The following is a 27,214-nucleotide window of genomic DNA, read 5'->3' on the forward strand; positions in this document are numbered from 1 at the left end:
TAAACTTGTCATATTTTTAATATATTTTGAAGTGTTATAACTATTTGAATCGCCGCTTTTATTTGAAACGTTAAAATCACTATAACCTATAAACAACAAACCGTTAATCTGTTAATTATTGTATTCTGTTAATAAGGTTAATTGATTTTGGTTTTGTTTATTTTTATTCTAATAAATAATTCTATATAAATAGTAATATATTGGAAGAAAAAACAAAAAAAGACGAGGTATTATTATATTGATACATGATTGGATAAGGCATTGGAGTATATGGTAATTATATACTACTTTTGTCAAGTTTTCAGTCTCTTCAATTTCGAACTCTTCGTTATGGGGAAAAATCTAGGAGAATTTGTTCGGTAATGTAAGATATCAAAATTTATATGGATTTATTATATTCATACTACGTTCATTAAATCTGTATATGTTATTACTTTTACAGTTACTAATATTCAATACGATTTTATTCAATTTTATCCTCTGAGCGTCTTTGAGTATGCTTGTCAATATTTTAGAATAACCACATACCAACATGTATTTATTTCAAAGGAATGTGTTTAAATATATCTTCGGTAGATACTAATTATTTATCTTCCTTATCGAAATAAATATGCAATCGTTATGATTGAAATTAAATTGAATTGAATTGATAATTGATTATACACTTGAGGTGATATTTTATAAATAATTGTGTACGCGAAATTTATGAAGAAAAGGATACGATGTCAGGATTATACGAACAAATCAAACTTTTATATAATCAGTCGTTATATTCCAATGTTATTTCTCTTGTAAGTTGGAATCATAATTTGTTGTTTATATAAGAATACATCTTATATTCATATAAAGCTCTGTATAAATTCTTCAATATAATAGCTTTTTAATTTATTATAAATTATTTTTTCTTATTTGTATTAATTATTTTTCTCTTATTATAATTATTAAAATATAATATGGTAAAGATTAATAAAATTCATATATAAATTCGTATATAACTTATATTTAACATGAAACAGATAGTAAATATTCCATGATTTTCTTTTTTAGGCAAATCTGGTTTTATCCCTTAGTGAACATAATTCTGAACTTTTGCCAGTGCATGGGAAGTTTCATGTTTATGTTTATTATGCAGATGCTCACTTTTATTTAGGAAAATATAGAAAAGCAGAAGCATTATATAAAAAAGCATTACAATTTCGGAAGTGCCTTTTAAAATCTAAATGTACTAATAAACCATTACAAGATGGTCAAAAAGATTTACCATCAGATATAGATATAAAATTTCAAATTCACTTATGTTTAATCAAGTTGAAAAATTCACAGGAAGCGCTTCAAGTTCTTCAAAGTATCCCTGGTAAACAAAGAACTGCTAAGGTATAATTATATCATTAACAAATCTTTATAAATTTGTAATTTATACAAGTTTTGTTGGTCAATTATAGTTTTTTTTTTTGCTTTGCAGATTAATATGGCATTAGCAAAAATGTTTCATGAACAAGGAATGGAACGATCTGCTATTACCACTTATAAAGAAGTGTTAAGAGAATGTCCTTTAGCCTTAGAAGCTGCTGAAGGATTATTATCTTTGGGAATAAAAGGAATAGAAGTTAATTCTCTTATAGTTGGATGTGCAGCAAATTTATCTAATTTAGATTGGTTAAATACCTGGATTAAGGCACATGCTCAAATTCATAATAGAGAATATACTCATGCTGTAGTAACATTGAGATCCTTGGATACTATTAATTTACTAAGAGACAATTTTAATTTATTAACAACCATGGGTGAATGTTATTATTACGCAGGTGACGATAAAAATGCTCTGTTATGTCTAAGAAGAGCCAGGCTTATTGAACCAGATGTAATGACAGGGTAAGATAGAGAGAATGTCTTTATATAGTGTAAATAATATTATTAAACCATTTTTTTACATTTTTATATTTTGCAGTGTTGACATTTATGCTGCTGTTTTATATAAAACACATCACATAAAAGAATTAGAAAGATTGATTTCTGTGATAACTACAAATAGTGAAAATATAGGTGAAATATATGTAGCCATGGCTTATTCTTTATATGCATCAAAAAAGTATAATAGAGCTAATACGTTAACAGCGCAAGCATTAAATTTAAATCCTAATGATATCGAAGCAACAATCTTAAGAGGAAATATCCTTATTGAACAAAAAAAATATCAAGATGCATTATTTTTCTTTAGACATGCTGTACAATTAAAACCATATCGTTATGAACCGCACAAAGGTTTGATTGATTGTCTAGTCGGTATGCATAGATTAAGAGAAGCTTTAAATATTGCAAGTGGTTCTTGTAAACAGCTTGGTCATACTCCTAGAGTATTGACAGTGAGTATTAAAAAATGCATTTTATGTTGTAATTAAAAATTCTGTTATAGATTTTTAGTTTGTTAAGATTTAATAATGAAAAACTTATAAAGATGAAAATTAATTTATAATATAAGGATTATGTTTACAGTTATATGCTTCAGTACTAATGAAAGATCCTGTATCAGTTGGAAAAGCTAAAAATCTTTTGGAAAAAGCATTATCGCAAGACGAAGTTTATTTACCAACTGTATACTTATTAGCTGAAATATATGAACAAGAAATGAATTTAGAAGCTGCAATCGAATTACTTGAAAGACAAGTTGAAATACAACCTACTTGTAAGTTGCATCAAATGTTAGGTGATCTCTGGGCAAGGGTACACAATGAAGAGAAAGCTTTAGATCAATATGCTATTGCTTTAAAGTGAGTATTTTAATAAAACAAATAATTCAAAATGTACTATAAGCTAACTAATACATGATATAACATAAAGTTTTATTTATTTACTTTTTTATTATTTATTTTAACATTACATGACATATTAAAATAAAATTAACTATTGTTTAATAATGACAGTTTAGATCCAAGTAATAGAAGAGCGTTAGAAGGAATGCATAGACTTGATAACACTTCAAGTAAATTAGATTCAACATATTATATGACTGTAGGAGAGGAACAAGCAGATACAACGTATGATGTTGGAGATGGTTTACCAGATACTGATATTGATGAAGCTCCTGATGAAAGTGAAACTGAAGCTGTTTGGTCTGATATGGATCTTGAAGCTAATAGCCAATAGTAATATAATTAAACCATGCAAAATGGACAAATTTTTATATATAATAATTATGTAAAACACCATAGATCTATTAATACTTCTAAATCATGAGAACTTTCATCATATAATGTTCTATATTATTCCATATTTATTATAGAACAAATTAAGATTAAGGAATAGATTATTTGTTTAAATTAGACTCCTTATCTATTTGGAAATGTTATTTAGATAATACCTTGTATTTAGAAAACAGTATAATTAAATTTATTAACAATTACTAAATATAACTCGCAATCTGTAATACGAAATGTGATTACTTCAAATCATTTTATTAAAACAATTTCTAATTTTAATTTCTATTTTTAATTATTGATAATGTAAAAAAAAAAAATAAGTATCGCGTATATATACACAAAATTATAATAATGTAATAATAATATAAACATTGATTTTAAAACTACACACGAACAAATCTTACATACATTTAACAAAATATGAAATACTTTCATATTTGAAAAAGGTAATAATTAATATATATATAAAACACATAACAATTTATATATTATAATTTTCATAATGATAACATTATTATCTTTGGCCGTTATATATAATCATTATTTAATTTTATTTTGTTATATATCAATCTTTTAGATGGAGTAAAATTGTGTTGCTGTTGAAGACTGCATTTCTATTTGTCCCATTTTAAACTGTAATCGGTGTAACCATCGTAAAAGTACCGCGTTTGATTCTCGTCTGATTGAAACAAAATGTTCAGACATTCTACTTGGTGGAAAATCACGACAGTTTTGTAATCGTACTTGTAAATGCCCTGGTAACTAAAACATTTAAAATGTATTATTTTATATGCTATATATTATAAATATTATATGTATAGTTTTTATTAGATTGTTCCACTACCTGAGCATGATGAGAAAATAAAATGGGACTCCAAAGAGGCAATAGTTTACTTAATACAATGGAACCACATTCTAAAAGAGCTTCCAAAAGACTCAGAAAATGTAGATTCACCATTTCTGCAAGCTAAACATTATAATTGACAATTATATTATCTTAATGATGATTCAATAAATATTAATAACACTTACTATCTTTGAACAAGAAACCAGTTGAAGAATACATGGTGTGATTTTTCCCCAAAATTCTAGTAGGGTATTCATAGTAACATTTTGACTCTCGCTGTTTGATGGATTATTTTTTGATAGCTCCTCCAGATACATTGTCCATAACTACAATATTTTATTAACTTAGACTAGAAATGATTTTAGAAACATATACTACAATCTTATATAGCATACCTGACAAAGAATAAATGCATGAAATAAAGATGACATATGAAGCACAGATGCTTTGGATTGTTCAGGAAATGCTGAAAAAATTACTTGTATATGATCTGCTACATGACAAGACATTTCCTGTGGTATTGGTTGTGCAGATGAGATTGGAGATCCATGACTATGAGTATTACTATTACCAGTGAACATTGCTGAATGCGTAAGAGAGCCTAACAATAGCCATGATAATAATCTGATATGTCCAATACAATCCACATATTCACGAGCCCTGAACAAATTTTATTATAAAATAACTGCTATTATAAAGCTTTGCAATTATATAAATTAATCGATTAAAATCACCCTTGCTGTATCATAGATGGTGCACTATAAAGCCATGATAAATATCGTCCTACAGCTCTGTTTTCTCTATTGTTCCCTTTGGTAATTTCTATTGCAACATATTGTGCCAAACCGCATTTTAGCATTCCACCCAAAGTATCTTCATTCAAACCAGCTTGTAATCCTTTATTGTAACTCTAGAGTAGATAATAGATTCATTAAATGATTAAATTAAAGAAATGATTACATTAAAGAAATTTCTATATTCATAAAATAAAAATTATATTACCTTGATCTTACTGAGGGTATGAAAATCTGCTAAAAAGTCAAGAACTTCAAATAATTGACTTCTTAATGAATCCGATGCATTAGTATTATAAATTGAGGGAACATCACTTTGAATCTGTTCCATAGCAACAGTATTGGGTAAAGCACCTCCTATATCCTGTATAAAAAACTTTCCATGTATTTAGAGATATGAAACATCAAATGCTCTTTATAAATATATCGTTACCTGAAGTACAAAGTGAAGTAATAACAATAAATTGGAATCTGGTATCGTTGTTTTAAATTTTATAACTTGAATTAATTCAAACACTATAGTTCTACCCAAGAAATGTTTATCTCTATCGCGGGTAAATCCTCTGTGACAAAGATAGCACAAGTCTATCAAATAACTGTACTTCAATGTAGAATTCTGTATGGCATAACTTAATACTTTTGAAAATGGATCCAACAGTCCCTAAAATGGAATAAGACATAATAAAATTGTTTTCAGACTCACAAATACAGTCTGCTTGGTACAATATTACTTTCGATTGTTGTATGCCTGGAACTTTTAATACAGAAATCATAATTCGTAATAATGGCAAAGTGTCTTCGATAGATGAGAGCATTAACACAAGTCTACGAAATAATCCATCAAATTGTGTTAATAATCCACTCCATGTTGCTGCCCCAGGACCTAAACCTGCTTCCAATGGCAAGCAATCCAAATAACAAGCTATGTTGTGGAGTATTATTGGTAAACGTTCCACTGGTAGAGACTTTTTTGCATTTAGAGTCTAGGATTTTTATTTATAATCAGATAAATTATTCTTTTATCAAAAACAAATTAAAAAAATATATATTTTTATTACCTCTAACAATAACTGTAAAGGTGCTATTGGATTCAGTTCATTAAAATCAACTAAAGCTTGTGCAACACTTTTGAAGAACTGCATTCGTGTAGATTCTGTAAATGGATATAACATTTCTGATATCATATAAATATTATATCATATAAAAATATAGATGCATATGCTGTACCATTAAGGTGTGTTTGGAACATTTGCATGAATATTCCATTAGGCGCTAGTTGATGAAGGACACATCTTAGAAATTGATGAGCCACGCTAATCGCACCACCAGGTAGATGCATGTTAGTTTCGCTCTGCCATGGATACATTGCATGTAAAGCCACTCTAAAAGTTTTTCATTTATCTTTGCTCATCTTTCATAAACATTTAATTATATGAATATAATATACTTACTTTGTTACTACACTAAGAATTTCTGGTAAAAGAGGCGCAGCTAAGGACGGTTCACGATGTATGAACGTTCCTAAAATAATGATACAAAGACCAAGTTCTTCATCAGAGTATTCTTCTTTTATAGTTCCACAATCAGAGCACCTGTATAACATAAGTGAAGAATAACTACAATTTACAAACTACAGATAGACTTTATTATGTATCTTAATAAATATACCTATCATATACGCAGTCATCACCAATACGAAATAAACTTTGTTTCAAATTAAAATTTGCATGATATGCTTGTTGAGATACATAATCTAAATTTGATTGTATTTGCGGACCAGACCTACAGCAAATATAAATAATTAATTTCTTTTTTTGCAATATTTTAAAAAATATTATATAAATATTATATATTATATAAATATTTAATGCTTACCATGAATTCATATGTCTTGCAAATGCTACATCCGGAGCTGTCACCGTTCCTACTTTTCGAGGCTTATCTCTTTGTATGCGTATCTGATCTTTTGATTTAGTTTTTTTCTCCTGTTCAAATATTCGTGAATTAAAATCTATTCCCTCGATGGCTGGAGGAGGTGATTCTAAAGCTACTTGTTTGATTAATCTTCTAGGACTTGCTGATCTACTCGAATGTATCTCATTTGATGTTGGCATAAGTGAGGTAGACTAGAAAGAAAAAGATAATAATTTATTGCTATAATAATATCGTAATAAAAGTGTATTTAATAATATTTATTACTTGATAATTATCATTAAATCAATCATTATTATTATTGCTTGACATCATACTATTATGTTTTAAACATACCATGTTTTCTGACGTAATGCTGTCTTGCTTTAAGGAAGTAATGGTTTCATCCTTGACATCGTTATTTTTTTTATTAGTATCTACATAAAAATAATATAATTAGTAGCATGTCAAATTAGTATTATATAGGTTTATCAAGATATTTAAAATACCATCGATGTCGGTTACACCAAGTGCTTGTCGAACACGTTCAGCGAGGCGGGATATGTCCCTTTGTGGACCAACAGGTAAAAGTCTTTCAGGCATGGGAAATTCAAGTTGAGAAATACTTCGTGGACTGGTAACATCGCTAGACATACAAGTTTCACTGTCTTGTTCGAACGATGAACCTTAGAAAAATTGTGTAATATTATTAAACAAATAATAAATATTTCCATTTCATTTGTTATAATAAACAAACTTACTGACTGTCAACACGTCCATTTTAGAAAGGGGTGATTCTGGAGATCCATATGCATCCTCGCATCGCAATACACGTTGGGAAGTTCTTGAAGCTAAAGTAAGAAATCAAAGTTATCTTTCATAGTTTTGTTTCATATTTTTTCATAAAGGATATTAGAATTTTATTAACCTGTTAGTCGAGTTGTACCAATTGGTAATAATCGCTCGATCGTCGGCGTTGTCATCGGAAGTTGTGGGCTTCCTAACCAACTGGCATGTTGTCCATTCTCTGTACTTGTAATTTGAGAAGATATAGAACTCATCGCAGGTGAACTAGATTGGTCACTGCTAGTAACTGTAATAGCTTGGCATGGAGAGACTGGCGATACTATAGTTGTTGGCTGTTCCACGTGTTTTTGTCGACCTAACTGTTTAGAGTTTGGTGAATCTGCCATTTTTGGTATAGAAGGAGGTGTTTTCTCTGCTGGCGGTTCATATCTGTGATAATAGAAATCAATTATTCACTTGGAATGTCGTAAAATTTGAAATTTACGATCAATTAAATGATCATTTTTTATACCTTTGAATATGAGATATACTTGTAGCTACAGCAAAGGCACTAGACAATCCAAATGGCCTCGCAGATATATTATCTCCATTAAAGTGTAATTGACCTTTTTCTTCTGTTATTGATACTTTTGACATTGATGGCTGTTTAGAGGATTCGTGCTGTCCACCTAGAAAAGTACTTGTTACCATCATTTTGACACCTTCGTGAACGCTCCACTTTTTTTGAGTTCCAAATTTGTTAGCCTGTTGTAACGATAATATTTAGTCCGTAATTCTCCAAAAATATCACCGTAAGTTTAACTAATTAACTTACTTGATGCGTATCATCCTCGCTTCCTAAAAACCAAGTTGGTCTTGTTGCTGGCATTCCGGATTTCAATCGATTCGAATGATTAACTTCAATTTTTCCAACTATATCACTGGTTGTAGACGTTCTGGCACCATGTATAGAGGCACTTCGAGTGACAACAGCTGTACTTTCCTCCAGTTCGCCAAGAGATCCTCCACTACTACCATGCAAGGTGCTGTCAGATTTTGGACTCTCTGGTATTGCAGCCAGCTCGGACTCCGTATCATCCGCATTGATCGAACAGCTTTATACAGGCATTCACAATAGCGAAAATTGTAACAAGCAGCTACTGACATAAGCACAGGCAGGTGTAACAGCAGGTGTGAATTCATTATTCTCCGGGATAACATTGTTTAAAAAATGACCGAAACGAAAATTTTTGAAAGTTGAATTTTGAAGGCGAATATAATAAAGTTGTAGTTATAGCTAATTTATTTAGAAGGCAATGATAAAGCTAAGTTCATAAGAAAATAACATTGATCGTTGTTACTCATAAACACGTATTTATCCTGGTCTGTTTGGATTTGTTCTAATTTTTAAATATAATATAATAGAAAGATGTAGTTATATAAATTATCGTATAGCATAACTATTTCGAGAATCAGTAAAATTCTCTAAAAGTTTTCTAAAAGTGCATATACAGAATAATGCATGAAAGTGCAAAATTCATACGTAACAGCTACGTGTGACATTCCAAAAAGGGGAGAAGAAATGCTTTCTATTTTTCGTTGAAAGTATTGTATCACCTAAAATGCTCGATGTAATATTTTATTAAATAGACCTTGAGTGTTTGTTTGTGTAGCGACAAGGTGGGCCACTCTCTTCCCAATGAGTTTCCATTGCAAGAGATTGACTGTGAATAGCACTTGGACTACGTTGATGAACCGATATCAATGGTGTACGTATCGGTGGACTTTCGCTGTCAAATTCACCCATTGCACTGGCCGCCAACTCATGATCTACTCCAAGAGATGGCTGTGATACATCTACAGTAATTTTGATCGCATTAATCTCTATTCAGTTATAAATATAAATTTGAATTTATATATTTACCACGTGATCTAGAAGGAGGTCCACCCATTACCACTGTAGCCGGTATTCTCTTACATTGATGATGCTGTGCATCGAGTGTATTCAATACTATTTTTATCAAAGCTTGTAATTGATTACACCACGGTTGTTGACTGTATTGACACTAAAAAATATCAAATAGTGTTGTATTGTGATTAAATTATTTATCAGATCAGAGTATTTCAATTTCTACCTTATATAATATAACAAGAAGAGACATCAACCAAGATCGTCTAATATGTGGTTCTAAATACCAAAGACTATATGTAGGTTGTTGATGATCTGTTGGAGGAACACCTTGCGGTGGACAAGGACAATGTTGTAATATAGCCAAAACTGGTGGTGTCATTACCCAACCCATTACATGATTTTGATCCAATAGTTGTGGTAAATTAGCCACGAAGACATTGAATACTGGAGAAAGTCTATTTATAAAAGAGAAATTATTTTTTCTGCACTATATACATACCACACTTTTTGTTACGTAAATAAGATCTTTTCTCGAAATAAGAAATATAAAGATGTTACCTCAATCTTTGTGGAGAAATGTGGAATGTTCGTTCTGTTTGATTATATCCTAACAAAAGATATAAATGTCGTAAAACTATTCCTTGAGTCTTTGATAATGGTTTTTCATCTGTCGGATATGCCTATTGAAATTTTATACAAATTAAATTTTATAATATATAAATTTATTTAAATTTTATCAATACTAACTTACTTGATCTTGTCTAGAAAGAAATTGCATTAAAAGAAAAACTAATAAATGAATGGTTTCTTTATCAGCTTCTTCAAAGTCAACAATTTTATGCGTATAATTTGGTAAAGTACCGCCTTCGTCGACCATATTCAATGAATGTACATGGCCATCTGTAAATATTAAATTACATCAAATCTCTTTTTATTAACAATACTAAAACAAAAGTAAATGATTAGATTACTTGAAAGAAAATCGTTTTATTTATATGTCACATGCCAGTATATATTACCTAGTGAATGAGAGGTATTACATTTTTTGCTTATTGAAATCAATTTCGGACAAATTTCCATTATTTTCTATGATCTATTTTAAGGCTATACAAGTTCTATATTTTATGTTATATTGTCTAAGAAGCACAGTGAACGAACATGCATATGTTAAAAAAGTATAAGCCACCGCAATCATTCATTCGATAAATAAATGAAAAAAGGGAATCGTGCAAAGCATGTGTGCATACATTATTATTAAAATATTTATGCTTAATTTTTGTCCAGATAGAAATGAAAATATTTTACGCGGAGTACGATGTAAGTTAAAATTTAAATGGAAGAGATAAAAGAAAAATGTTATTTATCCGAAGAGGTTATTAAAATGCGTTTAATCAGGAAAACAAAAATTTGTTTAATTTATATTCCAATTTTATCGGAACATTGTTGGACTTACCAGACGATCCGCATATAAAAGTTACGTTTTAAAGTCCTGATATATTACGTTGATCGCGTATACAAAGGGGGAACATTTATGCATACATATATTATTCGTATCTAAAAGCGATGCAATTGCAACTACACTACCTGAAATACTGTTATTAGGTGGGGTGGGCCCCAGCAACTGACCCAGTCCGAATCTGGAGCTCTTGCGCTTCAAAATAGGTGCGGAATATTGTCGACTATAGATCTTTTCCTTTTCTGTAAGCGGGAAACAGGGAACAATGATGCTAATACATTGAAAATCATGATGATGCGACGTGCATCGTGATTATTTTAATCAGCTAATTTCGTAAATACTAAGTCTAAAAGGTTTGAATATGTAGAAATAATATTGACTGTCTGCTAAAAAATTATTCATTCTCTATATCCTTCCCACTTTATTTACAATTGTTTGTCCCTCCGTTAACTGTAATATAATCAGAGGTCTAATAATCGTAGTAATCGTTCTATCGTATAAATAGAATAATTGATTGTAAAGAGTAATAGGAAAAGATCATTTAAAATGATTTGTTTACTAAACCTGACATTAATAACTGTTATGGTCAAACATCGCCTTCATTCAAGTTATAAATACCTTGTTTAGTATCCTGCCTGGGGATCATCGATGCGGGTGCTGACATAGTTCGTTTATATGGCCATTTCGTTCCGAAATTCGCGCTCAGAGTTTTTACGGAACTTGTTCCACTTCCATCGGATTGAGAAAGCGCTTCGTGAGCTCTGTGTAATTTCTTCATGAAAATCTCACTATTCAAATCAGTATTTCTGAGATCTATGCGAAGGATATATTGATCGTAATATCACTATCCTCCTTTGAAAAAAGTTCCTCGAATAAAATAAAATACAAACCGCGTAAATAAACTATATCTCCAGATTTCTCTAAATTGATTTGAGCCTCGAGAAATACTGCGTCAAAACGATTGAGAAAGAATTCCCAAGTTAAAATACGGCGGTCACTTAAGCAATTGTGAAGTTGATACAGCGATTGTAACACCATTGGTCGATCTTCGATTACTAAGTCGAATTGAGTTTCCAAACAAAGAATTAAAGACTGGAAACATGGAATATTCATGTTACATAATAAACTTGCAAAATTATGGATAAAAATTAAAAGACACCACTTACACGTACGGAAGTATCATGGATTGTACCAAGATAAAGAGTAGCTCTTTGTGCGACATAGACGTTGCTATCGTCCATACTGGTGATTAAATAACAGAAAGCAATTGCTAATGCAGCTTGCAGACTCAAAACGTTTCGTAATGGCGTCGAATCCATAAATCTAGCGATCAACGTTACTCTTTCCACTAAATACAAGTGATATTATTATTATTCGATTTGATATAATAAAAATATAAAGTAGTTCTTTCCCGTTTACCTGCTAAAAATCTGATACGCCAATCAGAATTTTGAAATTCTTCTTTGATCAAGCGACAAAATGTATCGGTTCCGCAAGGTAGTGTCACACAATGCAACAGCAGAGGTACAGTAACTTCAGCTATGTGAGAATATTCAGCATTCAAAAGTTCCCACAAGCTAAGTATTTATATTTAAATATTTATTAATCTTTTTTAGAAACTATTTTATAGATCGACGCGCAATTGAAATCATAAGAACTTACTTTCTTATCAATAAATTTTCTTGACACCAAATGAAAAAGCCTTGATGGTCTTTTACCGCTGTATTAAATGCATCCCCATACAAACACATAACATTTAAACATTGCAACATGTAATACAAAATGTCGGCTTTGTCGATAGTCTGAATCTCCTAGAATCATCAACGATAATAATAATCACTGACTCGTAATGTTTAAAGTTCCTATATATAATTTGATTATAACCTTAAGAAGTTTGTGTATATATTGTAACTGTTCGGGTAATTCATCGATGGAAAATCGAAACTTGCCAACGGAAGTTTGCCAAAAATCGTCGAGCTCATTCTCCGGACTACAGTTCAAAGGTTGATCATTTTCTCCTATGAGATGTGGTTTCGCTACGCTAACCGTTGCCGTAGCTAAAATTATTTTTATCAAAGAATCTTATGTAGCAAACAGTTGGTTTAAACAAGAAGAAAAGATCAATAACAAAAACATTAGACTCACCAACATCGGTATCCGAAAGGGTAACAGCTCGTGCTACGGCAGACATGACTTTTTCAGCTGGCATGATAGCCGCAAGATCCAATTGCTCCGAAACTGTTTCTACTGTGGCTGTCATGATCTGTTCGAAGAACTGATATAAACGATCAAAATACCCGTTATTGCACGACATAGATTAGCCTACCGTGTTTTATGGTCATACAGGCCATTTCGTAGTAGAAGTTGGAAGAGAAAGAAAGAGAGGAAGAACATAGAGTTTAGACGAGCAGCATGCTGCGTTGTTAGCACAGATAGGTGTTGTACACAATGTGATTCAGTGTATTCGGTAGAGCGTACATCTCTTTTTTTGTTTGTTTTTTAGCATATAATTACAACATATAGAAACAAAACGTACGTGAGGCATATGGACGAGAACACCACCAACGGAATGTAACTCTGGAACTGGCATATTAATGACAACATCTGGCTTCGAATCGCTTTTCCTAGTAGATTCTGGCGAACCCTTACGGCCGTGATCTTCCACTGTTTCATCGATTATCGTCTAAAAGCATAAATTCTCTTAAATAGCAAGTTCTTTAATCATTTTAATAATAATCAACTTACATCCGGTGGATACGCCGGATTTTCTGGAGCCATGTAAGTGACCAATTGTAAACACAGTTGGTGCCATATTACTCTTGATTCGCAATAACTGCATTCGTTTTTAGAGTCACATATATGACAATTGTTCCAGTTTGATGCTACTATTGATTTCATAAGATGACACGCGTTTTTACAGACCGAGGAGTTGATGCCAGTGTGTTTATCAACATCTTGTAGCTCCATCTTTTAACAGAAGAAAAAAAAATCTGATTAATCAATCAAAACTTTTAGACGTTCTCTCGTTTTAAATATATCGTTTTAAGTTACCTGCTTTAATAGAATATCGAGCATAAGAATGCAACAAGATAAGTTTAATTCCGCGTTGGTATTAAATTCCATATGTCTTGGGATAGGAATAGCATCATCGGAAAGAGGCGTTGATTTGCCTGATTCATTTTCTACGACTGAACTTACAAAAAGAAGTATTTAAATTTCATGAACAAGGGTAGAGTTGCACTCAAACTTCCTAATTATATTTACTACTTACATATCGTATTGTCACCTTCATTTTTCATAGCTTTATTAGGTTTTTCTTCAGATTCTGTCGTGTTCATTTTCCCCATTACCGCGACTCCATCACTGAACATCGAGAACAATTGACATAACGGAATCATAATTTCTAACATTGTCAAAGTCTGAAGCCAATTAAGTGCTTGTTCTTGCACTTTTGGACTGGTATTGATAAATCTTTTCGCTACGAAATTATACATCTTTTTTGCATCAAAACCTAACGGGCTCATATCTGGATCTAAAATTTTACTGCAATTCAGACACAATAATAAGATGTTAAAATTGATAACAGCTGTGTATCGATGAAAACAAATGTAATCATAGATAATGTGTAGATACCAAAGAATCATCTTTAGTTCGTGAAGTTCATGTTCCGGTACGTCGTTAACCATTGCTTCCATCCAATGTGGCATCACGTAATCCCATACGTCGGTTGTGATTACCTCGTAAGGAACCAAGCAAAAAAGCCGATTTAAACCGTCTTTCAAATGTGACGTTCTCGAGGCCAAAGTCTCCCTAATTAAATAATGAATAATCTATCTCGGTTAAGTTTCATTTATTACATTAAAACATCAATTATGATTTCGCATACTTACAGGTACTTTAGAAAAACTTTTGAAACGGTTCTTACCAATGACCTCCGACTCTAACGTAATCAGCTGGATGTGGTAAAAGACAGGAAATGAAGACGTCGTAATGGGTTTTCATAACTTTAGATAGCCAACCACAGACGTACTCGGTCTTTAGTTTTTCAAGCGCACTTTCGGCTTGGCCTATGAACCAATAAAAAATTTTGTTATAAATCGTAAAATACAATTTTATCAGAGACGTATGATCAGGGTATATGTACACATCGGAAAGCACATTGTGTATGTTCGATAAATGCTACATTCGTTATTGTCGGAGATACGTAAAGCTAGCAACTATAAACGAACAATGACAGTAATAAATAGTCGAGTATTATTAATTATTCGATTAATAATAAATAAAGGATAATTTGATTTTTTTTTTTTTTTTTTTAATATTGTAATATAGCGAACGCTTTGATCTTGTTTGATTATATAAATGAGACCAGGTATGAATCGATCGATCGATTAAAAGATCGAACATTGGGATTTATACGCGAATAAGATTCATTACTTTTCTATACGTTTAGTTTTCATGCATAGAATTCAATGAGTCGAAGAAAGCTTGTACGCACAAAAACATATTAAGCGGTATCATTAATATTACTATCTCCTTTTCAAATTCTATACATTGAAAACAAAGTATTAATAGCCGCGACGCAGACGCACTCGCTTCTTTATATTTATATCTATCTAACAAAAAGATTTTTTTTTGTATTCGTGTAATACAACAAGAGTATGATAATTTATATGCGAACGAATATGTACGACAAATGTTTAATTTTTTAAACACATCAATACACGTCTCTGTGTGTGTATATACATACATGCATATGCAAAGGCAATATCTTATTCAATGTCAACATGATGCGATATATAGGCGCCGATCTCGAAAAAACCTTAATTTATTTTCATCCATTGATTATCATTTAGATATCAACGTTTTTTCGTTAATAATTTAGATGTTCAATGAATTTTATTCGTTGATATTATAATAAATATTTTTTAATCAATTTTTTTCTCATAGGATGCAGTATCGAATTGTGTTATAAAACAAATAGAGAAAGAAAGAAAAGAGAGAGAGAGAGAGAAATAGTATTTAAAAAAAAATATAGATTGAAAAACAAGTTCAAAAACACATTTTTGTTAACACACAAAAATGTTCTGTATAGATAAACGCGAGCATCGATAAGTTAAACATATGACGGGATATTTATTTTCGGCATTCGACGCCTACTTATATAACGAGTCATAACAGCGTGCCACAAACAATTGAAGAAACATCGAATATAAATCGAATGTTTCGACCGTACTTGAACGATATAACAGATACATGGTACGTATATATATACGTAAGAGATTCGTGAGGTAAAAGCAAAAGGTCCACAAGGATCCATTGATTAAGAGCGTTCAATGAAATACCATCGAAGAGGGCACGTACGACAATTAATTTCAGAAATAAATAGCATAAGCACAGACAAAAAACGCCGATCAAAGACTGTCAACAATAAAATCTGTGAATACGATGATAAATAGCGACATATAAGAGTTATGTTAATGTTTGAGAACGATTTCGGTGCGTCGAATGTGCCTACGATCGCGGCCATTTTCTACCTACGTTCATCTACATTCTACTTCAAATAGTGTATATGCGAAGTGTTAAATTACCAACAGAAAAGATAAGGTGCATAAGGCTTTTTTTAGTACCATCGAAAGAGTAGGCAGTGACATGAAACCAATGAAATAGCATTGACAATAAACGCCCGAGTATTTCAATCGGGGTATCCTGGTTCGGGGTACAGAGTCCCACGAGTAGCCAAACGCCATATCTTCCTAAAAGTTGTCTCTCCTCGAGTGTCGTAGGATCGCATTGAACCGATCCACCAGCTCCAGAGAAGCCACTACTTCCAAGACCACCACCGCTACCACCTCCAGAACCACCTCCGCTAATGCCGCTACTGCCACCGCCACCGCCACCGCCACCGCCACCGCCACTGCTTCCTGGGAATCCTGTGCTGCCCTTATTAGTACTTATTTCTGAGATGTCGCGGTTACTATCCATACTTAGCGGTTCAGCTTCCTTGAGCAGGCTGCAAATAAAAAAGAAACATTCTGTCAAAGATCTATCGATCGCGATCCTCGGTCACGTCTGGTTGTCGTCGGTTATTTTCTCGCGCAATTTTCTTTCTTTCCTTTCTCTTTCGTTCAATCTTTCCTGTCATCAAATCGATCGACATTCTCTATGTACGTACCTACGTCCTTCAAAATTTTTACTTCCTTTAATTCTCTCTTAAATTTTTTTTTTTTTTTTTTTTTTTTTTTTTTTTCATAGATATTATACATTCTCAATAACAATATGAGTGATGGTTTTTTCTTAACTCTGAACGACGTTAGGTGAAATATGATCGAACGTCGAAGAAACTTTGCTTCCACGTTCAATATCGTAGCGAGTCCTTCCATAATACAAGTATCGATCACTGTTGATAATAAAGAGCATTTTATTTTCTATAGATATTCACTCCGAATATATTCTCGTAGCTATGAAAGGACATATCGCGGAATCTTCGGTAAGATAATGTCGATCATTCGTGTCGACGCATGTTTCATCAGAAATATTAGTATCGATTAATAAATATTAATGAAAAATATATATCGACTTACGTCGACCACAACTTTAACTGACAGCCGTGCCTTCGGATTGCGATAAATTAATTAATAGATGTGGAAAGCTAAATAGAATGATTCTAAACAGAGGAATATAGTGGATTTCTGCGGTTTGTAAGGAAACATTGACGCATCATTCGTTAATGTCATCTTTGAGATACCAGCTAGGAGAATTAACATTCATATTATGCGAGTATACTTGACAAATAAAAATAAATGATTCAAAAAACATTTTCTGATCGATCATCAAGTGGCGATCGTGCGTGGATAAATCTAACGAGATTTGGAAAGGTATCGTAAGCCATCATGCAGCATACCAGTGTACTTTAAAGATTATTTGATTTATATGTTTCCTTTTCCTTTTGATAATAGTGCTATCTTTGTTTTATTGTTTATATTGCCGAAGAATACCAGGTGCTGTTGTGCGATATCCAGGATGTTTTACAAGACGGCATCTCCGATAAGATATCGCGTGATTTCTAAGGTGCACTTTCCTATGTTCTACTGCGGGCGAACGCTTTTCAATTACATGTTTTGTGGAGAAATGTATAGTAAAAAAAGAGGAAGGAGAGAGAGAAAGAGAGTGTTATGTTTAAAAGCTGCTGGATGGAACTATATATCTTAAATCAAATTCTGTGTGCGCTATTCTAATTTCCTTTAGTTTTGTTAGACTATTTTGAAGACAATTTTCTGCATGGGCATTGCTTCATTCGCTTCGTATACATCCAAGGAAAACATACAGAGCTTTCTTTGATCACAATTAATGAACTTTGATATTAGAAATTTCGATGGAACTTTCTATTAACCATTGATTTTGTTATCGTAATAGTCCATTAAAGGTGATAACTCAGCATCATGTCTTACCAAGCAGATTGGACCAGCACGAACAAACATGTAAAGCAACAATGAACCTGTGATTGTTCGTTAATATGCGTCATGAAATTTAATCATAGAACTGGTCAACATATAATGGCCTTGTGTCTTAATGATTTTCATTTTTATTTCCAAAGATGCGATTGGATAATTCGTTAGAAAGTATACTTATATTTTTTCATTTGCATGATTTCTTATGGTTCATTTCTTGTCAAATTTATCATTAAAATTAACAATTTTTCAATCGCATCCTACAACATGAGAAACAATCTTGATCCTTTTTGTGTCCGTATTTGCATACGCGTACACGATACACATCGATATGTAGGTATCAATTAATCGCGATATTAAAACACTTTGAAGCAATAAGTATGACAAAATGTCACATAATAAAGTGATATTACATTCTTTATTTAATAATTTCTTTTTGTCTTTTTTTTTTTTTTTTTTTTGAAGAATAAATTATGAATAAATGATCATTCATCCTATAGGAATCTTATTGTGATGTATGTAAGTAAATAGATGTAATGTGTTTAATCGACGGGATTCGATTGAAATGATATTTAAAAAGCAATTAAAAAAAGAAAAAAAGAAAAAAGGAAGAAAAAAATACAGAACGAAATAAAAATATGATTAATGTTATGCGACCACACTTCTCGTTTTAACGGAACTCGTGATTGCCATTTGCAACTTTAATCACGATGGTCCTTATCGCGTTATAATTTTCCCACGTTCGTGCAAAACGATCATTTCTTTTTTCGATAACATTTTATTCTTCTTTCATTTGTCACTTCTAAACGATAAGCGATACGTGATTGTTTAAGAAATTTCATAATTTGTGCACTTGCTCACCTGACGATAGCTTGAACCAAATAAGTTCGAGTTTGAGCGTCCAGTTGTGAGATATGTGGCAGAGCCATGTGATAAATGTGATCACCACCACGACGATTATTGTGTCGAATGTTGTGACATTGCTGACAATAACGAATCGGATGATTTCCATTATAACTTGCACATTCCGTTGAAAAACAAACGCTGATCGCCGATTTGTCCGACGCTCTACAATTCTTGAATGATTAAAAATTTCTTCTCAAATATCGTTTATCTTAACATATATATATATATATATATATATATATATATATATATATAAATTATAGAGAAAGAAAATATATAGCTATATATATATACCTTATTTTCACAAACCATTGACACCTGCTGCATCGGATGTAAGATGTCGTAAAACATTTGATTTGGATGTTCACGATGAATCTCATTAGCACATTCAATACAAAGATAAAGTGGTGGTGGTGATTCGGTAGCGAAAGTAATCGAAATTCTGTGATCGTAACAAACTTTTCCTGCTTCGGCATTACCAGCGTTTGGACAAGAATCTCTTTGACATACGAAAGGAGAAAGATCATCTGTAAATATATGTAACGAATAATCACAACATACGTTAGTTGTCATAGAGAAATTTGAATAAAACTTACTTGCGAATTTCACTAAAACCGCTCGACGATCAAATAAATTTGGATTGAACGAAGGCCAATAGTAAAACAATAATTTTGCAGCAGATGCTCTTGCTGGTGCAGTGCCATAAGCGATCACGCATAATATGTCCTTAACTACTCCTGGCTTCAACGTCATTAAACATTCCAGTAATTGACAATGGTGTGCTGGAACAAATGTATTATATTTTCTTTTTTAATCGCATCATTCACGATTTTGACAATTATGATAATAAAAAAGAACCTGGATTATTAGAGTATTGAAAAATCATCATTATCACTGCCGCGATGGATTGACTGGCAGAATTTTCATTATTATCTTCGGTTTTTCTTGCTAAAAATATAGAAAAAGAAAAAGAAAACGTTTTTAATATATCTCACAATATCGTCGATCGAAAATACTTACTTATTGTAAATGGTAGAATATAAAAACATAAATAATTAACGATATCTTGATGAAGTTCCATCGGTAAAACAGAGATAGAACTTGCTGCTAAATATGGCATATTATCGATCAGATCATGTTCGAGAAATGGTAAGAGACAAGCCAAACATTGTAACAAAGCTTGTCCAAAGGCTAAATAATAAGAATTAGATTAATTTAAGAAAGTATTGGTATAGTTCCATTTCTCATAATAATATGAGAAAACTGACGTACCTTGTAAACCAATGTGGATTAAAGGGATAACGTCCATCAACTGGGTCAAAGCATTGTACAATTGTTTATAATCCAAATTAGGATAAAGAGCCATGCGTTCGGAATCAAATTTTTGCGACTTGATCATTTCTAATGGTGCTTCTCTGGCTTCTTTCAAAACAGCTAGAAATCAAAATATAAAAATCAATAAAATTTTAACGATCGTAAAGTTAAATGGCCGATTACATACATAACAAAGTTTGCGACAAGTGCTTTACGGTATTAGCCATGTCAGTACCAGATGGAAGCGGTTGGCTACCGTGAAGAAGCCTTTGATAATATTCATTTAAATTGGTTAACTTTAAAGTATCTATAAAAAAAATATATATTTTTAATTATGACCATTCGAAAAAAAATAATTCGGAGACATTAATAAATAAATAAATACACACACGCTGCAAACTTCGTTCCCATCGTGTATTTTTTTTTTTTTTTCACATAAATTTATCAATAAATTTCACGATCCTTCGAGTTTTTATTTTTTCCCGTTACTCTCGTCAAAACCACAAATTTTATTGGTGAGAAAACGATGCATCGATTACATCACTGCACCAACAGATCAATAAACTTATTAAAAGAACAAAACATTCGAGGAAGTTCTTTTTAATCGTAATAGTTTCATTTCCTTCATATTCACATATTTCATATGGAAGATTTCATCACAGCATCATAAGAAGAGATCCATCGCAACGCACGCCTCAACAGCGAATGAGCGCGCATGCAGTATCGATCTGTTTTTAGTGAAGAAGGAGGGTTTCACGATACTGCGCCTTCGCATCTTTCTCGTCGTCTCTTTCGCTCTATCAGAAGCTGTAAATAAAAGAATGATGTTCTACGTGTAACTCGAAATAAGATAAGAATAAAATTATTTAGTTTTATACATACTTTTTTTATAACAAAAAATAAATTTAGCTTGAAGCTCTAAATAATTATTAATGTTCATTCTTAACATGTTTGGAAAACAGAAGAAGAAATGAAAAACATCGGCAATTATACGAACGTATATTATACACACATATGTATAATACATACATATATAGTTAATGTGAGATTTACTCGCAAACGATAAGTTTAGCGAGAATCGAGCGTAAAGCACCTCTAACCGTGTCACGAATAGTCGATTCTAGGTCGGTCTATGACGTAGTATTATATCGATCGATATAATTTAAATACGATATAAGTACATACGTCAAAGAGCGATGAAGTCATTCTCAAGAATAAAAGCACTTCGTCAGACACGGAAGCACCTTCGATCATTTCGCGTCTGATAGATATAAACCAGAATTTGATATTAAACGGGCGAATGTGTCATTTTTGAAAATGAAAAGAAACAAGGCTAGATCTTATCTGTGTTTGATTAAGCGTAGTTTATCATAAAGATTCGTTCAATTTCATTTTACTTAAATTAATCGATTATACTTTCGAAAATTGAGATAATTAATAAAAAAATTATTTTTATTTTTTCGTCATTGAATGATGTAGAATATTTATTTGGATTTTTATCCTTAGAAAGAAACTTTTCCAATATCTTTGGCTTGCCGTTCCCATATAAAGGGGAGGAGATAGACGTCTTAGGGTTTAAGGTTTGGATAGAAGAAAGGCAGGTGACTGGATCGATTCTATACGATTGTGTATATAAACCTATGTAAAAAGAGGACGAGAATAAGAGAGAAAAAGAGGAGAAATAGTTGCGTGAGTAACGTGTACTTACGTACAACCGCGAAGCTATGAACGCATGCGCATTGGGAAAAAACGAGTTGCCTAGGACGTTATGCGGTGGTGATGGTAGTAGTACCATACGCCGTGCGAAAAGAAAGAGGGTGCTAGGAAGAGCGACGCCGTAGTCGAAGCAACCCGTCGAGCAGTGTCGTATCGTATAAGCAGTATTTACGGAGCAAGCCACGAGCAAGGTTGCTCTCTTCAAATAGCTTCGATTTACTTGTGAATTTCTCGTAAGTCGTACTTCGACTGAACGTAAAATTAAACAAATAAAAATAAGATAAAACGGGATACATTTTTACTTAAGAACTTTTCGTGTTCGATCGTTGCGGCAATTTTACATCCATATTAAAATTTCTTTATATTTCTCAAAGGGAAGTGAACACGTTTGATATCTAAACTATATATCGGTAATCTAGCATTATAACCATAACGATTTATAATGTTGTGGATATACCTAAGACGTGGATAAACCTGCTTTAGTTTTGTCGACGTTGTTATAAACGATAGTCTCGACTTTCTCCGAAGCAACAATTTACTGCTATTCCAAGCTAACCAATCGATTGATCATAGCTGACCTCATTAAGAACTTAAAAATAACTTTTTCTTTTATTACACACTTATCGTCTATTGTACGTTTATTATATTGTCTACATAAAATCCATTTACATAATTAAATGGAAATTAACGTTTAAAGTGCTGCCCGAGTATATGTAGATCATGTATTATTGATTATTCTTTTTTCATTGTATTATATTTCGGGTTACGGTCTCGAAGAGTATTACAAATACGTATCTACGTATATTTCTCGATAGGCAATAGTATTTCGATCTCATAAGGATTATCGACGCATTTAATATATGCGTGAATCTGAATTCTGTAAGAAAACTTTTCTCTTTTCCTTTCTATTCGCGTAACTTCAATTTCGGTATTGTAAATTTATTATCGACACCCCTGGACGACGTCGAATGCTTTCTGGTGGCGTTGAGATAATAAAAAGTAAACAGATGAATCAACTGCCGTATATAGAAGGGCAATATAGGGCTGTAAAGAACGAGAAGGGAGAAACGGTGATGCCCGAAAGAAAAACGAATTCTTTTCTTCCTTCATATTATTCTCAGCAACGTTATCCGCTTGCAGAGTTCCACCCTTCCTGAGAGGCAGACGCTCTTTCGGAAATTTTCGCTCCTGCATAAGCAAACTCCGAGGGTCCATGTGATTTGATTATGTTGCTAATACGTACCGTATGCCACCCCTAATCGTTGGGACACGCACGCTCGCTTTTCTACTCCCTATTGCAACGTGATCTTTTTCTTCTTCATTTATCTTTTTTCTTTTTTTTTTTTACAAGTGTACCAACTGAACTGAATTCCGAAAAGGGACTTATGCCATCGTTATAACATCATCTGAGATCTTTTCGAAAGATCAATAATTCTTTAAACATTTCTAGACGATCCCTAACGTCATCTTATTATAAATCATATATCAACGTGAGTCAGAAATTGATAAACGATAGAAGTTTTCCAATATTCATATCGTTCGTATCATCTTTTTTCTTACGTTAATCGGTATAACCAACGCCAATATAACTGTTATTAAAATATCACTAATCACTATCATTAGTTGTGAATTATAATTAAAATTCTTCAAGGCAGATACATCTCTTTTTTTCACTTTTTTGTGTTTACCAAATTCTATTATATACTTCATTTTAATGTGTTTACCAAATTCTATCCGAGTTCATGACAAGACAAAGTATCGACCAAACTTGAATCTTAAATCTTTGTTCGATAAACGAACGAACTCATTATAAACTATTTGTCGATTGTATTCTTTACGACGTGTTACTCGAACATATTCGATTACGATATGATGATGGTACGTAAAAAATACATTTCATCGAAATTTTCAAAGACTTTCTATGGTCATATAGAAATTACAAGAGAAGATCGTTCCAATTTCACGTGTCAGCTAGAAACAGGATTGAACAGGCAATCGCTTTATAAACGCGTTTAAACGAAGTCGGCGCGCGGTACTACGAGCGTTAGAGAGAGAGAGAGAGAGAGAGAGAGAGAGAGAAACGGCTACATCGAGCACTGCCTTTCATTCGTGCCGGTAGACATAGTGGTAGTGGCAGTGATCCTACGTGGAAGCATAAAACACAGTTGGAGTCCTTGCCGCAGCCTTGCGTTTTCTCCTTGAGGCTGAATTCTATTTAAATATACACGCCATGCAGAAGAAACGAAGGATAGAAAGAGACAGTACGAAGAAGCAAGTTTCTCTCTCTTTCTCTCTCCCTCTCTTATCCTCGCTTATGATACTGCTTTAATCTATCTATCTTTCTCTTTCAACTCGTTTCTTACCGATTTCTGTGACTTTTTTTTTAAGAAATTTAATAAATTTCATACGATATAGATTACGGACATTTTTTAATAATTAAACTGTGAAAATATATTCAAAAATTATAGAAACCTTCGTCACATACATGATGTTGACAAAATATAATAGATTAATTTCGAACCATAGAATGATTTATTTTAAATTTCCGGAAGGACATCGTAGCAAGGATCACCGATCGTCTTGTTAGAACAAAGAAAGAGGAATACGTGTCTTGCTTGCCTTGGCGGTCGTCGCTCGCAAGTTCCTGTTCCCTCTCGAAGGTTTCTCTATCGATGTGATAAATGCGATCATGAGTCAAACATATCGGTTGTGATCGTGCTCTACGAACGTATCGAAAAGATTCGAAAATAATCTTAAAGTGCTTACAGAGAGGTACTTACGAAAAAAGGAGAGTCTCTATTTTGGGAATCTGTTTCGTGACGCGTATAAGCACCGTAAAAATGTATGGGCAATGCACTTTTCTGACGACCTTCGACTTGTTCGTTAACTGCAAAAAAATAATGCTCGTCATCATCGTTGTTGACGTTGTGGACCGATATAACAAGAGGACGAGAACGAACAAAGGAATCATGAATCAGACGCACACGCACGTAGGCAGTTACTAATTTTCTCTACAGAATCATACCCCTATTCGTTTTTATAGACGGCTAAGAGTAACTCGACCTCGATAGACAGCCAAGACTCATATTCATCGGTTGAAAAATTTTTCATCGTTTCGGTATACATAATATAAATTTTACATCTCGGTATACATATATATATTTAGTTTTGTATACGGGAAATGTTTGAAGAATTCGATCGAAATTTTCTCACGCGTGACATTCCTAACCAACGGCAGGATCATTCGTAAGATTAAAAATCTTTCAAAGAAACTTGAGAATCGAATTTCGAGAACTCGAAAAACTGATAGTAAAATGGGATGTCACTTCTTTTATGATAATAATAATGTAAAATAAATGGGAACGTTTTCTTTTCTTTTTCTCATCCGAGCGTTTAAAATTAATGATAAGACTGTTAGTTTCGTAACGATTGATAACTTTGGTTGACAGTTGCAATTTTTTCAGACCCACGAAAGATAAAGGGAAAGTAAAAGAAAGAGAAAGAAAAAGAGAAATCAACGGTCAGGAAACGAGAAGTTCTTATCTATCGAGCATCAAAATATGCTGATTTTGGCCATCGAGATCAGACCTCGACAAGAAGTCGTTGGTTAGCAGTTGGTGAAAAAAGTGAAAAAGAGAGAAAGAGAGAGAAAGCCAGAGACAGAAAGAAAGAAAAACATTGAGAGCTGGCATGGCCATGCGCGAGAACGTGCGACCTCCGACAAGTCTTCGACTTCCCGGTACGTGACTCAGGATCGTAGGAATCGAGAATCTCGGCGGAGGATGAGCGCCAAGATATCGCTCAGCGGTCGCAATGCGAGCGGCCAGTCAACTGTGAACCATCGGAGTGGTAAACCATCGACAGGACTGCTTCTCGCAAGACCTTCCGTCAAGAGGCCCTCATCGTCGACGAGTAAGTTTCTTTCATCACCTTTTTTTCACCTTCTCCTTTTTATTGTTTTTTATTCTCATTCTTCCTTAAATTCGGACCAAATTTTTTTTCGCTATATATATATATATATATATATATATATATATCCACAACGAACTGAACGTGTTAGATTTTTCTTACTAATACTTCTCGTTGCAAAATTCAAACAAATTGCTGACTCGACTTGACGAAAATATTACGAAGAATCGCGCTTTGGTGTTGTTAAAAAAAAAAGAAAAAGAAAGAAAAGAAAAGCAGAATATTTCAACAAAGAAATATAAAATCGACTTTTCGTAATTAACGATCCAATTGGAACACATATGCGACTTCTCCCACTCTTTGATGAGGACTCATCGACCATCCCTCTATTTCCTACTACTAAATCAGGATTACTCATTGAATGTTGAAACGATCTACGACATATGCAGACCGATGTCACATTAAATTTTGCAATCGTACTGGATTAATGATACGTACATATGTATGTATGTACACGCACACATGCACACGTATACTAAGAAATCTTTCAGAATTACATATTATCATCGATATACGTAGTTTCGTTCGTACATTACATACACGTTGGAAGGTTAAGAACGCCAACAAAAAATGTGTTCATTACCCATAGAGGTGAGTGGCATCGAGGAAAGAGCCGTAAAACGAGCAACCGTCACTAAAGTGGACACATCGCCTACAGGCTCTAACATTAGAGAGAAAACGACAACAACGTTGGTGGACCAGAACAAGATGCCAGCCCTTACGCGTGCTTGTACTACTGCCACTTTACCAAGGTTTAAGAAATTTCGTTTTGAAGGTAAGTTCTTAAAATTCTTTTGTTCGTTCATTTTCTTATTTTTTTATTATTTTTTTTTAAATATCTAAAAGAAATTAATAATATAATAAATTAATTAAATCAATGTTCGATGAAATAAAAATTAATTGTGAGAAAACAGAAGAATATATATATATATATATATATATATATTACATAGCATTG

The 27,214-nt window shown here is 32.6% G+C and overlaps 3 protein-coding genes across 18 annotated transcripts in view; 2 read left to right on the forward strand and 1 right to left on the reverse strand.

Annotated features, from left to right (window-relative positions):
• Window positions 1-76: 76 nt before the first annotated feature.
• LOC122631812 (anaphase-promoting complex subunit 7) lies at window positions 77-4,260 on the forward strand. Of its 5 annotated transcripts, none has more exons than XM_043817938.1 (9): window positions 77-364; window positions 443-791; window positions 1,048-1,374; window positions 1,463-1,872; window positions 1,949-2,363; window positions 2,494-2,768; window positions 2,922-3,143; window positions 3,775-3,955; window positions 4,029-4,260. In XM_043817938.1, coding segments are annotated over exons 2-8 (1,719 nt in total). In that variant the 5' UTR covers window positions 77-364; window positions 443-722; the 3' UTR covers window positions 3,776-3,955; window positions 4,029-4,260. The 5 variants fall into 5 exon arrangements, with proteins under 5 accessions (XP_043673873.1, XP_043673870.1, XP_043673868.1 ...); XM_043817935.1 differs by having other exon boundaries at window positions 79-364; window positions 2,922-3,643; window positions 4,019-4,260; XM_043817933.1 differs by having other exon boundaries at window positions 79-364; window positions 2,922-3,643.
• LOC122631808 (protein unc-79 homolog) lies at window positions 3,663-21,279 on the reverse strand. 11 transcript variants are annotated; one of them, XM_043817927.1, is made up of 47 exons: window positions 20,961-21,278; window positions 20,759-20,878; window positions 20,530-20,691; window positions 20,278-20,448; window positions 20,116-20,205; window positions 19,854-20,039; window positions 19,552-19,784; window positions 19,213-19,427; window positions 16,531-16,913; window positions 14,829-14,970; window positions 14,537-14,713; window positions 14,175-14,446; window positions 13,955-14,091; window positions 13,649-13,870; window positions 13,440-13,586; window positions 13,049-13,178; window positions 12,788-12,960; window positions 12,566-12,714; window positions 12,323-12,480; window positions 12,070-12,251; window positions 11,794-11,995; window positions 11,522-11,716; window positions 11,074-11,145; window positions 10,199-10,347; window positions 10,006-10,127; window positions 9,671-9,902; window positions 9,460-9,601; window positions 9,188-9,392; window positions 8,371-8,650; window positions 8,068-8,300; window positions 7,678-7,985; window positions 7,511-7,600; window positions 7,259-7,435; window positions 7,107-7,186; window positions 6,714-6,964; window positions 6,507-6,620; window positions 6,290-6,430; window positions 6,066-6,220; window positions 5,897-5,991; window positions 5,570-5,821; window positions 5,272-5,499; window positions 5,047-5,202; window positions 4,779-4,954; window positions 4,440-4,704; window positions 4,230-4,370; window positions 4,042-4,164; window positions 3,663-3,959 (listed from the first exon to the last, which is right to left on the reverse strand). In XM_043817927.1, exons 1-47 carry the CDS (start codon window positions 20,980-20,982, stop codon window positions 3,771-3,773), a joined length of 8,244 nt encoding a protein of 2,747 aa, XP_043673862.1. In that variant the 5' UTR covers window positions 20,983-21,278; the 3' UTR covers window positions 3,663-3,770. The 11 variants fall into 11 exon arrangements, with proteins under 11 accessions (XP_043673862.1, XP_043673863.1, XP_043673859.1 ...); XM_043817928.1 differs by having other exon boundaries at window positions 11,032-11,145; XM_043817924.1 differs by having other exon boundaries at window positions 11,032-11,145; window positions 16,492-16,913.
• A 1,097-nt stretch (window positions 21,280-22,376) lies between these two features.
• LOC122631811 (dual specificity protein phosphatase 10) overlaps window positions 22,377-27,214 on the forward strand; it is a 44,415-nt gene continuing 39,577 nt past the window's right edge. The window contains exons 1-3 of one of the 2 annotated variants that reach the window (XM_043817931.1): window positions 22,377-22,520; window positions 25,752-26,199; window positions 26,846-27,031. In XM_043817931.1, the coding sequence (XP_043673866.1) occupies window positions 26,070-26,199; window positions 26,846-27,031 (316 nt within the window). In that variant the 5' untranslated portion in view covers window positions 22,377-22,520; window positions 25,752-26,069. Of the gene's footprint in view, window positions 22,521-25,147; window positions 25,278-25,751; window positions 26,200-26,845; window positions 27,032-27,214 lie in introns of those variants that run through there. The other variant, XM_043817930.1, reaches the window with a different exon arrangement.

This window comes from Vespula pensylvanica, chromosome 9 (genome assembly GCF_014466175.1).
Source record: "Vespula pensylvanica isolate Volc-1 chromosome 9, ASM1446617v1, whole genome shotgun sequence".
Classification (NCBI taxonomy): Eukaryota; Metazoa; Arthropoda; class Insecta; order Hymenoptera; family Vespidae; genus Vespula; species Vespula pensylvanica.